General features: G+C 39.2%; 2 protein-coding genes and 1 long non-coding RNA gene across 3 annotated transcripts in view; all 3 read right to left on the reverse strand.

Moving 5' to 3' along the window:
• Positions 1-17,255, reverse strand: part of LOC131324334 (uncharacterized) — a 93,266-nt gene that overhangs the window by 11,131 nt on the left and 64,880 nt on the right. The gene's annotated exons all lie outside the window — the stretch shown is intronic.
• On the reverse strand, positions 1,239-3,045 carry LOC131324332 (delta(12)-fatty-acid desaturase FAD2-like). Its single transcript, XM_058356267.1, has 3 exons — positions 2,991-3,045; positions 2,372-2,853; positions 1,239-2,051 (listed from the first exon to the last, which is right to left on the reverse strand). The coding sequence occupies exons 2-3, from the start codon at positions 2,840-2,842 to the stop codon at positions 1,368-1,370; spliced, it is 1,155 nt and encodes a 384-aa protein (XP_058212250.1). The 5' UTR covers positions 2,843-2,853; positions 2,991-3,045; the 3' UTR covers positions 1,239-1,367.
• Positions 6,780-15,967, reverse strand: LOC131324333 (delta(12)-fatty-acid desaturase FAD2-like). The gene is made up of 3 exons (XM_058356268.1): positions 15,771-15,967; positions 7,848-8,323; positions 6,780-7,639 (listed from the first exon to the last, which is right to left on the reverse strand). The coding sequence occupies exons 2-3, from the start codon at positions 8,310-8,312 to the stop codon at positions 6,956-6,958; spliced, it is 1,149 nt and encodes a 382-aa protein (XP_058212251.1). The 5' UTR covers positions 8,313-8,323; positions 15,771-15,967; the 3' UTR covers positions 6,780-6,955.

The following is a 17,255-nucleotide window of genomic DNA, read 5'->3' on the forward strand; positions in this document are numbered from 1 at the left end:
GTAGTATTTGTTTCAAGCTTTTATTTGTCTCTTTGCTCTTTGCTATTCTGTCATTTAAAATTCTTGTCTCACTGAACATATGTTTAATTAAGTGGTTTGGCTTTTATGAAAAACCACGTCGCGCGAGAATTGGTAGAACTTGCTATTGTTGTGATAATACTGGTGGCATACTATTCTGCACCCTCACCCACCCCACCTCAGGCCAGTGCAGGCAGGGCGGATGACGACTACCTCCAAATTCAATCCCCCATCACCGACCGCAGCTGGCATTCAACTCTAGTGCATTCCCTAACTATTTCCGCCACTTTCAACAACTACCTACGTGTGGGTCAGAACATTTTGCTACTTTAGGACTGTTATAGTTACGGCTATTTGTTTGCTGGGACTTTGGTCGTCGATTCCCTTGTCATCTCGCATTGGGTTACCTGGCGCCCTTGAACTGTCAAGCTTGATCGGCAAGAGTCAGCCCCATGCATGGTTTTTCTTCTTTGTGCTCCCGATCTGTTCCAGTCAGCGTGAGTAGGACCCTGGCCATACTGCACCCTCACCCACCACCTCAGGCCAGTGAAGGGCGGATGACAACTACCTCCAATCCCCCATCACCGCAGCCGGCATTCAACTCTAGCGAATTCCCTACCTATTTCCGCCACTTTCAATGACTACCTACGCGTGGGTCAGAACATTTTGCTACTTTAGGACTGTTATAGTTATGGCTGTCGTTCACCGGGACTTTGGTCGTCGATTCCCTTGTCATCTCGCATCAGGTTACCTGGCATCCTTGAACTTTCGAGCTCGGCAAGCGTCAGCCCCATACATGGTTTTACTTCTTTGCGGAGACCTGTGCTCCCAATTCGTTCAAGTCACCGTGAGCAGGACTCTGGCCATAAAATAATCCTCGAAGATGCAACTCAAAGCCGAAGCTAGGTGGTTCTCCGCGAAATGCCAGGCAACCGTTTTGGACTTCCCAGTTTTCCCACAATCGCACCAAACATGTTCTCTTCTTTCTTTCAACAAAAAATTGAAACATAATATTTCTGCTTTTAGGGTTCTTAAAAAACAATCAAAACCTACATTGAAACATGTTCTCTTGTAAGAATTGAGTGCGATAGAAAGAGTAAAATCTCTCCAAAAACCATGAACGAGAATCTCACATTATAATTTGTCTTAGTTGGGAGCACGATTTATTATGGGAATTATCTCTCCAAAAACCATGAACGAGAATCACATTATAATTTGTCTTAGTTGGAAGCGCGATTTATTATTCATTCCCATAGGACAACTAAAACAGCCGTGCTACTTGCACATACATTAGATTTATTGATATTTATTAAACTTCCCAAGGGGGGGAAGGGGACCTAAATCAAAGCTTAATTATTGTTGTACCAAAGAACACCTTTCTGGCCACCATCATCAGCCTCAACATAAACACACTCCTTGAATTCCCGCCAAATCGCCTTCACAAACGGTGTCCCATCGAACTTATAATAATCCCCCAGAATCGGCCTGATCGCCTTGGTTGCCTCCATCGCGTGGTAATGCGGCATGGTCGAAAACAAATGATGGGCCACGTGAGTGTCCGTAATATTATGGAACACTTTGTTTAAAATTCCATAGTCCCGGTCGACGGTCGAGAGGGCCCCCTTGAACCAGTCCCACTCGGACGAGTCGTAGTGGGGCAAGGCCGGGTGAGTGTGATGTAAAAAAGTTATCAAAACGACAAACCCGTTCACAATGAGAAGCGGGACTCCGTATATAGAGAGGACCCAAGTCAGGCCTTTTGCAGCTGCTAGCTTATAAAGCACGAGACTGATGGCTAGGTTCCCCGCGTCTGAAAGGAAGATTTGGGCCCGCTCGCTGTTTGAGTAGATTGGGCTGTAGGGGTCGTAGTGAGAGGCGAACCGGTCGTACTTCCGGCCTTTGATGTTGATCATTAGGTACAATGGCCAGCCTAGAGTGAGGGTAAAGAGGAGGATGAAGAGTCGGCCAGGCGGGTTGTTGAGGTACTTGGAGGTTCTCCATCGGATTTTGGACTTGGGCTTGGGAACATGTACCTGTTAAAGAAAGATAAGTATCAGAGATGACATTCGAAGCAAGATATTCCATGTGATTAACTTGAGAAATAAGACGCTCCATAAATTGTCACTTCTTAATGATTTTAGGTCTGTAACTGTGAAGTCCTTTTTAGCCATTTGTTACAACATACTATTTCAACTTCGATACTGAGAATTAATTGCTATTCAATTGATTGAGTCTTTGGGATAACTTGTCCCTGAGGATAAACTTTTCTGGGATAGTAATTAATCCCGAAATAACTTATCCCATCTAGTCGTACTCATGAATGCATCTAAATCTTATGTATGTCTATCATTACCTCATCAAGGTCTATGGAAGCGATGTTGGAGTGGTGGCGGCGGTGGCTATGTTTCCAAGAAAAGTACGGGACGAGGAGGGCTGAGTGGAGGATGAAGCCGACCGTGTCATCTAGCCACTGGTAGTCGCTGAAGGCGTGGTGGCCACACTCGTGGGCCAGCATCCATACCCCGGTTAGGACACATCCCTGGCAGATCCAATAAAGCGGCCATGCGAGGGAGGATAGCGGTGAGGGAAGGAGGTGGATGTAGGTAGTGGCGACGTAGTAGAGCAGGGAGGATATGACGAGGTCGTAAGCAACGTAGGAGAATGAGCGGAGAACGGATCGGTTGAAACAGTGGGGTGGTACGGCTTTTTTGACCTCGCCGAGTGTGAATGGGGGCTTCGAGTGAGGGACTCTACGGAGGAGGACGTTGGTTTCGGGCCTTAGGGCCTTGGGAGGAATATTGGAGGTTCGGCCACTGGCGCCCATTGTTCACCAACCTGGACAAAAAAAGATTAAACATTGTTGCACATGATAGGCTATGCTATGCCATCGTTTTATGCTGATGTAGCGGTTGTGTGAGAGGTTGTGTGGAAGATGTTGTGTGTGTAGCATTTTTGTTACTACAATTGCGTACCTGGAAGTGTCGTTCTTCTCTCCGTTCGCCCCCGATGAGATCTCTCTCTCTCTCCCTCTCTCTCTCTCCCCGCGGAGCGGTATTTATGCTTGTCTTTGGTTCTCCAAATATGGAGACCCTACTTTCATTTTGGAGACAAAATCTCTAATAAGTATGATGGATCCCTCCTAGATTTTCTCATAAAGTGGAAAAATTAAGAATAAATTACAAAACCTCACTTCAATATGTCATATCCATTCTCTATTTTAGGCTTTTAGAGATGGGTTGGAGATGCTCTCATATTACTTTCTTCTCCTCTTGCCCATGCACTAGCTGTTTGAAGTGTCTCGGTTTGTTCCTTCACTGTAACTGCTTTTTGAAGTGTTTGAACTAGGACTGCTAAACGAACCAAACAGTTCAAGCTCGACTCGACTTTTAGCTTGTTAAACTCGTTTAAATAATATGTAACCCAAGCTCAATCACGTTTTTTTTTTGTTTGTTTATGAATTCAAACTAAGTTGGAGCATATGAGTGTTTGGTTCGATAGGCTAGTGAACGAAGAGGTCATTTTATAAATCTATATTATAAAACAAAACGGATTTTTTTTTTTGAAAATGTCTAGGTATACAAGTGAGAGCAACGTTTATATCTATTATGTCATTAAAATAGTAGCTCTGTGATTAGAAAATTAACAAAAAGGAAAAACTTAATTATTGCTTTTCTTACCAAATATCTCTATCCATTTTTTTCCGCAATATTTATTAACTTTTCCCTTTTATCTCTAAAAAAGGAAAACTAAATTATTGATTTCCTTACCAAATCTCTCTCTCCTTTTTTTTTAACATTTTCTTCATCTCTCTATAAACATAGCCATATGTTTAGAAAACGAACAAAAAGGAAAAACCTAATTATTACTTTTCTTACCAAATATCTCTGTCCTTTTTTTCGTAATATTTATTAATTTTCCCCCTATCTCTATCTTTATCAAGTTACTCTTCGTTAAAATAGTAGTTATTTGATTAGAAAATAAACAAAAAAGAAAAAACTAAATTATTGTTTTCCTAAGTTTCCTTACCAAATCTCTCTCCTTTTTCTTTTTTCTTTTTATAACATTTGCTTCCCTTCTCTCTAACTTGATTTTCCATAACATTTGCTTCCTCTCTCTCCAACTTGATAAAGATAGAGACAGAGAGGGAAAACAAATCTTATGGAAAAAAAGGAGAGAGAGATTTAGTAAGGAAAGCATAATTAGTTTTTTTTTAATCACATGGCTACTATTTTAACGAAAAATGATTTGATGGCGATAAATGTTGCTCTCATTTGTATGCCCATAAATAGAGCAATTTTTTTGAGGATGTATATGCATACAAATGAGCAACATTTATCACAATCGAATTTTTTTTTGTTAAAATAGTAAATAAAGCGGTTTTCTTTGAAAATGCCTATAAATAGTTTTCTTTGAAAATGTCTAGGCATACAAATGAGAGAAACATTTATTGCCACCGAATTATTTTTTGGTAAAATTGTAGCCATGTGACTCGAAAAGAAACAAAAAAAGAAAACTAATTATTGCTTTCCTTACCAAATGTCTTTCTCCTTTTTTAGTAATATCTATTAATTTTTTCTCTCTATTTCTATCTTTATCAACTTAGATTAATACTCTCTCTTTTTATCGACAAAAGTAACATTTTATTAAGGAGAGGGGGAAAGGGATTTCCAACCAATTAAGATTGACAATTACAGCCAGATGGGACAAGCCCATACACTCCGAAGGGCAAAGTCCAAAACACCTAGGGAAAATGACGGCCAATGATGTGTTTGATAATTAATACCCTTTAAGGACATTTTTAGCATTAACAAATGTTCTCAGCATGTCCTTGGCGGGTATGAATTATCAAAACACGTCCTGGGCCGTAATTTTCCCAAACACCTAAAGGTTTCAAAGTCCAAATATTACAAATGAAGCTCAAATTTGATTTTTTTTTTTTTTTGTTGGGCGGGAGGAGGATTAATTATGCCGAAATTTTGGAATTCTAATTAGGGGGGGTTTGGTATGGTGGAGGAGGAGGAGGATTAATTATGCCGAAATTTTGGAATCCTAATTAGGGGGAGTTTGGTATGGTGGGGGAGAAGGATTAATTGGGGGGGGGGGGGGGGGGGGGGGGGGGGGGTGGGGGGGTGGGCGGGGCGGTTTTAATTCATTGGCAAATTTTTGGGATTTAAATTAGGGATGATTATCTTAAAATTAGGCTAGAGGATCTTCAAGATTATTTTTTAGTCCTCAAAATCCATGCCTATATATATATATATATATATATATATATATATACAAAAAAAACTGCTCGGATGACGCCCTTCCCGGTCATTTTTTTTCCTGATTTGTCGCGGGGACCCTTAAACTTACGTTCTGCACACATTGAACGGTTCGGATTTTCAAAATTTGATCGGGAAATGAAAGTCCCTCATTTTATTAAAATGAGGGATCCCTCACTTGAAAATTCCTCTATATATATATATATGTATGTATGTATGTATGTATGTATGTATGTATGTAAAGGGCAATCCTGGGATTATTTAAAAGTGGGTATGGAAACATAATTGTTCAAAAAGCACTGGATGGGAACTAATGAGAGATGATGTTTGAGGATGGATATTTAAAAACTCCTTTTCACATTCATCTTACAGGATCGGTAGAGTTGTACATCCACGCAAAAAATCAACATGCTCAGACGTCGCTAGATATATCAAAAATTGAATTTTGGTTTCTAAAATAGACGGTGATAGACAATTTAGCTTTAAAGAATCAGACCATCCATTTTATAAACAAAAATTCAAATTTTGATATATTTATCAACGATTGATCAAACTGATTTTTTGTGTGGATACTGCTCTATGGGTCCTATAAGACGAACGGTTTAGAATACTGCAAGCACAGTGGAACCCACAATTGGCGGTGGCGGAAACTTGTGGTTTTCACCTAAGGTGGAAAGAATTTAATCTCCCAAAGATTTTATTCTGTGTGATGATCAACCTTGCCTCGTCGCCTCATCCGACTTGGAACTTTTGGGAAATTCTGGGCGCTATGTGCCATTATTCTGAAATTTTGATCAGTTATGTCCCATCAGTTTGTCGTAGGGATTCATTACGAGGAGAGGCATTTTCTCTAATAAGTAGGAGTAGTAACTCGAAGAAAGCGTATAATCTTTGAATCATCGAAATAAACCGAGAAAAGCGACGGTCAGATAAAACAGCTGCTTTGTTTTCTAGCATCTGATTTCGAGTATCCTGCTGCTACCTATGCTATGCTTGAACATGTATTGTGCACTTAATGATTAAATTCAACTATTTCCGCCACTTTCAACAACTACCTACGTGCGGGTCAGAAAATTTTGCTACTTTAGGACTGTTATTATAGTTACGGCTGTCTTTCGCTGGGACTTCGGTTGTCGATTCCCTTGTCATCTCGCATCGGGTTACCTGGCGCCCTTGAACTGTCAAGCTCGATCGGCAAGAGTCAGCCCCATACATGGTTTTTCTTCTTTGTGCTCCCGATCTGTTCCAGTCAGCGTGAGTAGGAGGACTCTGGCCATAAAATAATCCTTGAGGATGCGAACCGAACTTGTTCTCTTTTTCTTTCAACAAAAACTTGGGTTTTTAAGAAACAATCAAAAACCTACATTGTTACCAAATAGTAGAAGCGATTTAACTCTCAAGGCTTGTAAGTATCGAGTGCAACCGAAAGAGTTTTTCTCCAATGCATCGAAATCTCTCCAAAAACCATGAACCAGAATCACATTATTATACTTTCTCTTGGTTGGAACTTGGAAGCACGATTTATTATTCTTTCCCATAGGATATAACTAAAATGGCCAACATCATCATCCAAGTGACCAACACCAATAATTCATCATCTGAAAAAAATTAGGGTTCCATCACAAAGACATATATAAATAACCTAAACTTCCCAAGGGAGAAGGAGACCCAAATCAAAGCTTGTTGTTGTACCAAAAAACACCTTTCTGGCCGCCATCATCAGCCTCAACATAAACACACTCCTTGGCTTCCCGCCAGATCGCCTTCACTAACGGTGTCCCATCAAACTGATAGTACTCCCCCAAAATCGGCCTAATCGCCTTGGTTGCCTCCATCGCGTGGTAATGCGGCATGGTCGAAAACAAATGATGGGCCACATGAGTGTCCGTAATATTATGGAACACTTTGTTTAAAATTCCGTAGTCACGGTCGACGGTCGCAAGGGCGCCCCTGAACCAGTCCCACTCGGACGAGTCATAGTGAGGCAAGGCCGGGTGAGTGTGTTGTAACCAAGTGATCAAAACAAGAAACCCGTTCACAATGAGAAGCGGGACTCCGTATACAGAGAGGACCCAAGTCAGGCCTTTTGCTGCTGCTAGCTTATAAAGCACGAGACCGACGGCTAGGTTCCCCGCGTCTGAAAGGAAGATTTGGGCCCGCTCGCGGTTTGAGTAGATTGGGCCGTAGGGGTCGTAGTGGCAGGCGAACCGGTCGTACTTCCGGCCCGAGACGTTGAACATTAGGTACAATGGCCAGCCTAGAGTGAGGGTTATAAGGATGCTGAAGATTCGGCCCGGCGGGTTGTTGAGGTACTTGGCGTACCATCCGATTTCGGACTTGGGCTTGGGAACAAATACCTGTTAAAGAAAGATAAGTAATCAGAGACGACATTCGAAGCAAGATATTCAACGCAACCACGGATCGGAAAAAACTTGAGAAATAACATGAGAAATTGCTATTCATTTTACTTGTCCCACCTAGTCGTACTCGTGAATAAAACATGGCCAGTTACTATGAGAGAGCCACTATACGCGACATTTAAATCTTGCGTATGTCTGTCATTACCTCATCACGCTCCATGGAAGCGGTGTTGGAGTGGTGGCGGCGGTGGCTATGTTTCCAAGAAAAGTAGGGGACGAGGAGGGCGGAGTGGAGGATGAGGCCGACCGTGTCATCTAGCCACTGGTAGTTGCTGAAGGCGTGGTGGCCACACTCATGGGCCACCACCCAGACCCCGGTTAGGACACATCCCTGGCAGATCCAATAAAGCGGCCATGCGAGGAAGGATAGCGGTGAGGGAAGGAGGTGGATGTAGGTAGTGGCGACGTAATAGAGCAGGGAGGATATGAGGAGGTCGTAAACAACGTAGGAGAATGAGCGGAGAACGGATCGGTTGAAGCAGTGGGGTGGTATGGCTTTTTTGACCTCGCCGAGTGTGAATGGGGGCTTCGAGTGAGGGACTCGACGGAGGACGTTGGTTTCGGGCCTTTTGGCCTTGGGAGGAATGGAGGTTCGGCCACCGGCACCCATTGTTCACCAACCTGGATAAAAGAGAGTTTAGTTTGGTTTAGGAAAGGAAACCTTATACTTTCATATGACAAGAAAACAAGAAAAACATTGTTGCAAATGATAGGCTATGCCATCATTGCAGAGTCCAACAAAAACTGTCCTGCTAAATACTCCTATTCCATATGGAACTTGATGCAAAAGCACTATTGGTAACAAAACACGTTACTCAATTATGGGTACCGACCAAGCATGCACCGAACCAACGAAGCAACACCACAAAAACTGAAGGTGTGGGTTTATCAAGTGGAAGGTGGTATGCATTGAAAAGGATCTTCACCAACCATTGAAAATGACTAGATCATCCTCCTGGCAATATGTGGGTCCTTACTCCTTACCAACCCAATCCTACGAACGGTTTCAATTATCGAAGTAGGTCTAGATATAATCCATGCAAGACGCACGCAACAACGTAAATCCAATTCCTTTTAAGTAATGAAGAAGAGTTGAATCGTTTACATACATATGTATATAGTCATGCCAACCGCCTTGTAGAGAAACATTAATTGCGGCTTGAGCAAAATCATATGCCAAGTCTGACACAAGATCTCGCAAAAATCACAATTTAGGCTATGGATTTAGGCCTAGGGCTGCTAAAAAATCAAAAGAACAGTTGAACCGGTCAGAACCGAACCGTTTGTTTTTGGTCCCGATCCCTAGATTCCGGACATAGACTAAAAAAATTGTGAATCGTAGTATATGGATCAGTCCATGGATTTCTGTTATCAAACCATGTATTAACCAAATCGAACCGTACTATATATATAAGTATAAATAATATATAAAAACAAGAATAAAAATATGTATGTATGCAATATTTAGTAAATAAATTTACCCATAGTTATAAATTATTAAGTTATAAGTTATAACAATATAGAACTTATTAGATGCTGGTTATTTGAATCTCTAATTTTGGGAGGTGACTGGTGACTTAAACTTTTCTTCTTTTTTTTTTTGATCCGGTGAATTAAACTTTTCTGATTTAAGAATATTACCAAATCATCTATCTGTGCATGCTTCACTTTTATTCAGATTTTCAATTAGGAATTCTCTAGCAGAATTGTAGGCAGATTTGCCTTTTGATTAGAGTTTTTCTTCTCCTTTTATACTTCTCATGACAGTTGGAATGGGCAACTAGTGCAAGGGTAGAATTTGTATGTAAACCATGGATAAAAATCAGAACCAAACCGTGACTCGCGAATTGGTCCAGTACGGTCCATATGACTTTTGGTTCGGATGCGGATTGCAATTTCTTAAATCGTGAGACGCGATAGCAGTCCTCTGTTCCCAAGAAACCAAACCGATCCAAGCTGTGCACAAGCCTATAATTTAGCATAGAATTGAATAAAATTACTTAAACAAAAATGCTAGCACCACAAACACATGTACAAATACACAAGGTGGCAAATTCAGTTTGTCCTTTGAATGAAAAGACCCAACCAACGCTTCCGAAGTATGACGTTTAAGTGTTTGTGGAATTAGAATAATTGTTACTTTAATATACAAGTGGCAAATAAGATATACTGTACTTATTTACGGAGCCGTTGCAAAGCGGTTCACATCTACTTTGTAAACATGATTTTCCCGAGGCAAATTGGCTTTGTCCTTTGAATGAAAAGACCCAACAATGCCGTTGGAAGTGTGACACGACTCCATGTCGACATACCCTCCGATAATATCTGAAGAGGAAAAGGACGAGTTTGATGACTCCACTCAATATAATATCTAGTATCCTAAATCTGTACTCCATATCTAGTATCCTAGGAGGACTTAGGAAAGATATTTCTCAACAAGGTGGTTTGTGATCAAGGATCGGGCAGCTATCCCACACTAGTAGTGCTAGGTAAAAAAAAAAATTATCCAGAAATTACCTCGAAATGACAAATCAACAAGGTGGTCTGTGCCATTAAAAAAATTATCCGGAAATTACCTCGAAATGACAAATCAACAAGGTGGTCTGTGCCGTTGATTTGCCTTTCAGAGTTTTTTCCGGGGAGATTTTCTTTGCACTTAAAATTTCTCATCACACATACATTATTGGTGGGCTATCATTTTCCTACGTTCCCTGCCCGAATCCATGACTAATTCGTGTTCAAAAAATACTACTCCTTACGTCTCTTAATGGTGATTCATTTTGAGAGTGGCAATATTTAATTCTCACTTTTGGAGACTTTTTTAAAGTATATTTTATTAGGATGAATATTAAACGTATAATTAAACAATTTTTTGACTTGATTTTTTAACACGAATTAACACTTTGAGACATTCTATGATATACTATATCGTACTAGCGCGAACAGAAGGAATTAAGAACCCGTTTATGCAAGATTGTTTGGACTATGGAGTATCATTTTTTGTCATGTTTTGAATTATGTAAGATTCGTGTTAAATTTTTTGATTAATACTTATGATTTGTTTTGACCAGTACAATCTTATTGTTTTTCATGAACTTTTCAACTTCGACGTATAATTCATATTTTTCAATTTCACTTGCTCAAACCAATAACCAGTTATCAAAAATATAATGACAACTAGTCTTAGAAGTTCACTAAATATTAGAGAAATTATCGTAATCAATAACCAGTTATCAAAAATACTCTCTATGTCCCATTTTCTTCGATTATTCTTTTTATTTCGGGATGCCTCAAAATATTTGAATTATTTTTATAAGTCACCAATAAGAAGGATAGGTTTTCATATGAAAAAATCCAATCAAATTTAACAAGAAGACATGTTTTTAATTACATGCCTCCTTAAAAATAAACAAACAAAATGGACGGAGGGAAACAAACGGCACCTTCAGAGAGCATATTCAAAGAAAATGCGAGCCAAACTTATTTTGGTGAAGGGCCCCACGACATCAATGGACACTAAACACATTCCACCGACTTGAGAGTTGGCCAGAGTCGGCCGGCCGACTATTACTCCAACGTAGTAATGCTATGTCATATTATGTACATATAGGTTTTGTGAGGGTCTATTTCGGGTTCTTCAAAGATGATTCAAATCGCCCATTATTTTTAAAATATTTTTTTATGGAGTCCTGTAAAAAATTAGCTCAACCCAATATCGGTAAGGATTTTTTTTGAATTTGTAAGGGCGAAACTGAGCAGTTAAGCAGTTTTGCCCTCACAAATTCAAAAAAAAAAAATCGTTACCAGTATCGGATTGAGCTAATTTTTTACAGAACTCCATAAAAAAATATTTTAAAAATAATGGGTGGGTCAAATCCTCTTTGAGGGACCCAAGGTCGACCCCAAAAAACTTATATGTACATAGCACGTACACCCATAACTTTAGTTAAGGAAAGACCAAACCAATGGAAGGTGAAGAATCACGTTGTTACAAAAAGATCCTAATCACAGTCGAGAGATATTTCCACCCATAAACAGTAGTACCTGCCAAACCTAAAAAAAATCAATCGAACTCGAATGTGATTAGTAAATGAGCCGAGTGGAGCTTGGCTTGTTTGACAAAACCTCGGCTCGTTAAGGGAAGCTCGACTCGATTAAAAAGGCTCGTTTAGTAAATGACTAAGCTCGATTCGTTAAGGCTCGAGACGAGCTCAAACTTGAGCTCAAGTTTTTCGCTCGTTTAGTAAACGAGCCGAGTTCGAGCTCGACAAAGCTTAGCTCGTTTACAACCTACCTGAATGTGACTTATCTTTCTTTTTCTTTATTTTTTTCCCCAATTAATCCAAGATGTCCCGAGCTAACTTGCCCATATCTCATGCAAATTTTTATAGTTCATCCTACAACCTTTACATATGAATATGTAAGACCGACGGACTCAGAAATTTACACTGGTGCGAGTTGCACCAGTGAAATAAAGAAGAATAGTAGTGAATTTCACTCATTGTTTTAGAGTTGTTACTTTGTCTTGCTTTACGTAAACTTAACCCCCGTATATTTATAACTCCTTAAAACAAAAAAACAATACATATGTTTTGTCGGTAAAATTAGAGTAAAACATATTTGTGACTATATTTGTACTTCACCTTATAACTAACAAAACGGGGTGTATTTTTTTGCACAAAAAGAGAATGCAAAAACTTAGAGAACTAAGAAACATACTAACAAATTTTCACATTAAGGGAATTTAAAGTAATTTTGTTAGAACACCGCTAGAAATCTATTGGGTATAATCAATATTTGTAAGCATATTATTTTAATTCTACAATACAAAATTGAGTGGGGCTCATGCCCCCACTGTCGCCTACATCGGTACGCACCTCCGCATGGATTGAGCAGTGTTAGTTTGGTACAACCATAGCTGTCTTTGACACGAAACTAGGCATTGCGGAAGCTACCACCCACTTGCCAATTGCTATTACCATTGTCGCTATCAAAAGCTAACTGACTCACAGAAGAATTTCATGAAGAGATATGATTAGTCCCCGTCTGGATTAAATAGTCCTTAATTCAATTCTAACCGAATAAAAAAAATAACTTATATTTTTAAATTAGTAATAAATTTTATATCCAATATGAATCTTATTTAATAGATCTCAATTAGTTCTATAAGACAATATTTTCAAAATTACATAAAATATTATAAATTACAAGATATATTGATTGAAAAGTTGTACGAACTCCCAAAAAAGACTATTAAATCCGAACGGATGGAGTAATTATCAAGATATTTTAGACGTTCGAGCCGGTAAAAAAAATCGACTTTCAAGGGTCCGAAAAGTTACTCCTAGTTTCATTTCAAACTCTATAAAATGGTCAAAATCCTAAATAATGCTACGACCACTCTTACCGACCACTCTTCTTTCATATATGTATGCGGCCCATTCCACAATTAAATGGGTAGGGCCAACACATATGAGCCAATGAGATCATTCAAAAAAATTAAAGAGGTTGTTGCCACTTCTTTCAAACTCTCCGTCAACTTGGAGTTGGAAATACACTTAGAGGTTGCCCCAGTGGTAAGAGCGGGTGCCAGACTTAGAGAATAATCTCCTTGATCTGAGGTTCGATTCCCTACCAGGTGAGTACCTTGGTATTTATATTTAAGTGAAGAGCCGTAGTTGGTGTGCCGTAGCTAGCTCTCCCCCTGAAGTTTGGGTTGTATAGCCAAGTCCATTTAGTGATAGGACTATAGGGCTGTTCTTCGGAAATCACTTCTTCTTCTTCTTTTCCATGCGCCCTATTTTGTGGAAAGTTTCATGTTTATGGTCTAATTTTTCCGCAAATGAAATTCACGAGGCTGTGGTCTTCCATTCCAATAAATTAATTGCGACGTTGAGCAACGAAAAAGCAAGGATGGACTTAGAGCAAGTCCATATCGGCAAGCTTAAATTCGTTTTCATCATATGGTCAAACTTCTTGTTTTAATTTGGCAAAGTCATTTCGACACCAACAACTAGACTTGATCTTTGAGGGCCAGAAAGGAGGCTGTCACCTGATTGTTATATTGGGTCCTTCATTGTAAAAATCTCAATATAGGATATTTTTTGATTTTAACCAAGTGGCTTATTAGAGTTTCAACCCTTTTTTTTTTTTTTAAAGGCAACAAGAGTTGTCTCCACTGGCCAGGAGGTTTGCTCTAGAGTTGTTAAACGAACCAAGCTACTCGAGTATGAGCTTGTGTTCGTTTGTTAATAGCTTGTTCAAGATTGGTTTGTTACGTTATCAAAGCAAGCTTGAACATTTTTTGAAGCTCGTTGAGATTTCAAACCAAGCTCGAACAAGCTGTTACTCGACTCGTTCGGCTTATTATGTATAAGGAATTCAAAGGTACTTGATATCGGCTCGTGATTGGCTTAATTAACTATCATTTGACATTAGCTCGTCTCATAAACAAGCCAAACTCAAACATATTTTTGAAACTCGATAAGTTTTCAACCAGATCAACTTGGCTTGTTTGTCACCTCACGGGGTAGGCCAATCAGTCTGTGGGTGTCGATTCCCTGTGGGTAGCCTCATGGGTGGTCCCTTTCTAGTTTTTTTCTAACTGTTTTCCACGGATGTTGTTTCTTTGCGGCCGGCCCTAAATGGATTAATCTCATCCCGTTTGAACGGGAACATCTCCTAAGTTGTAAAGAAAAACACAACCATGTGCTGGCGTATCTTGGGATAAAACATTTCAGTAAATTACAACCACGTGATAGAGTGCACAGATTAGGAAAGGAACCTTTTACGGCTAGGCAACGAACACGGCAACATTAAATTAAACCTTAATTAAAAGCTACGCATTGGACCACACCAAACCAAACGGTAAAGCGGGCTACCTAATAAAATATAAAATCAGAAATATATAGTACTATTTATTTATCAGTACTGGCACGGCGTTAATTTTTATTATTACTAATCTAATGGAAACGAAGACAGAAAGAGAAGTCGGATCAGAGGCAAATTAGTTTGATAATAGGAATTAGTGGCGGAAGTTACGGATCCAAAGCATAATTAAAAGTAAGTTGAAAACACGATTCTCTGACACGTATAAAAAAATAAGTATAAGTCCAAACTTAGACTGAGAAATATCTTAATTAAAAAACTAAATTTTGTAATGCATAAAAAAAAAAAATTCAGTTACTAGTACCAGAGAAGACAAAAATACGAACTGTGATGAGAGAGAGAACTGCGTTATATTAGTAGTCGTAGAGAATAAATTATTTACACCGTCGGTATCAATGCAATTAAATTGATTTGAAAAAAATAAATATTTACACTGACGGCATAAAAAATTTATTCTCATATTTACTATTTTGCCAATTGTCATTCAGTTACCGAATGAAATCAAAATACGGTACAAGAAATCCAGAAAATAAGCCACATCGGAGCAGACACAACTCCCAGGCGACGACGCTATAAAAAAAAAGATTTGCCGGTGCACAATACCGAACGTCGGACGAATTGAAATTCTTCCTAGCACCGATTCGGTTGTTTTTACGAGAGAAGGTGGAAAAAAAAATTGATCTGACGAAATTCTTAATCTGTCCATCCATTCCAAATTCTAATCTAAAATATGTAGTACTTGTAGATTCGTTAATAAATTCAGTTTCAAAACACCTTTTAATCTCCACCTAGATCTCTCTTATCTAAACAATACGACGGATACATGATTCTCGTATTGGAGAGGCGATTCTTGGGGAGGGGATCAGTCCGGGTGGTTAGTGGATGTGCTCACCACGCAATGGTCTACAATTCGACCCTTAGGGTCAGGCTATAAGAATGTAATTTTTTATGAATTTTCTATTTCCAGCATGGGTGGCCTCATTACTGTCGAATTGTGCGTAAACCGGCTCCCACAGCCCTGACCGCCATACAAAAGAAAAAAGCAGGGGTGTGATTCTAAACTGTGATCACGGATCAGAAGACTTGAAAGTAACAAGACGTAACAGAGCATATATACATTGATTATCAAAAAAAAAAAAAACAGAGCATATATACATATACTGTATACACAATTGCGTACCTGGAAGTGACGTTCTTCCCGTCCTCCGTTCGCCTGCGATGAGATTTCTCCCTCCTCTCTCTCTCTCTCTCTAATAATTTTTTTTGACGAGAGTCAGGCCGTTCGAACCGCCGGCCCTGCTCTGCGTTGGAGGCCGCAGAGGAGCGGTATTTAAGCTTGCTGTTTGGGGCCCGTCGTCCGATACGATTAGGCCCACACGTATAGAAGTGAAGTTTTACCGTAAAAAATTACCTAAAAAGTTTCCGTTTGACAAAAAAAAAAAAAAGTTTTACCGTAAAACTTTTACGTAGTACTCCGTTAAGTTGAGTTTTGTTCACCTTCCACTTAATATAGTGAACATTATCGTCTTTCCTATTGGTTGAAATAGTGTGAATCCCACTGCAAAGTAATGTCATACTTACCAAAAAGTATATTGCATGGGTGACACATATACCATTTCAACCAATAAGAGAGAATATAATGTTCACCTTCTTTTAAGAAGGGTGAACAAAATTGAACTCGTACTCCCTCCGTCCTTATTCTTTAATCTCTTTTGGGAATTTCCTTATTCTTTAATCTCTTTTGGGAATTTCAACAGAGTAATTAAAAGAACACAATCATTGCACTTTTGAAAACTTATTTTTTTCATTTTACTCTTTAATCATTACGCTTTCTTATTTTTTTTAGTACTACTAATTTAAAAATGAAAGGGTAAAAGAAATTTTATATCTATTACCCATTTACTAACTCCATTCCATATTGAGAGTCCTCCATGAAAAGTCGTGTCATTTTTTAAATAAAAAAATCAACTACTTCCGTGTATAATTTTTTGAATTTTTTCGCACCAAGTTAGAGTACTAATCAAGATCTTTTATACGGTGCGAAAAAATTTGATAAATTATGGGCGACAATAGTTAATTTTTTTTATTTGAAAAGCAGTAAGAGAGAAAAAATGGGACTATCATTGTGAAACGGATGGAATAGTTTTCATATGAGACAATCTTTTTAAGACGAAAAAAAAGTTAATTGAGACTAAAGAATGGGACTGGGGAAGCTGCTGTGCAGCTTCATGCTGCACAGCGTGTTGTGCACCCGCTGGCAAGCCTTGCCGGCATCGGTCCGGCGATCGGAGACGTTCACCGCGTAGAGCTCATCGAGTTTTACGTGCACGCCAAAAATCAGTTTGATCAAATAATGTTAAGTGCCTCATCGGAATATATATAACTTGAAAAAAATAAATCCTAAAGGATACAAAACACTGGATCAAAACCACTGAATCCATTTTTTTCAAGTTATATGTGTTCGGATGAGACACTTATGGATATTTGATCGAGCTGATTTTTGGCATACACGTAGAACTCGACGAGCTCTACGCGGTGAACGTCTCCGATTGCCAGACCGATGCCTGCAAGGCTCCCTGGAGGGTGCGTAGCACGCTGTGCAGCTTCCCCCGGTCCTAAAGAATGAATACGGACGAAGTATTTTAGTTTGTGCTACGGACCCACG

Source organism: Rhododendron vialii, chromosome 4a (genome assembly GCF_030253575.1).
Source record: "Rhododendron vialii isolate Sample 1 chromosome 4a, ASM3025357v1".
NCBI classification, from domain to species: domain Eukaryota; kingdom Viridiplantae; phylum Streptophyta; class Magnoliopsida; order Ericales; family Ericaceae; genus Rhododendron; species Rhododendron vialii.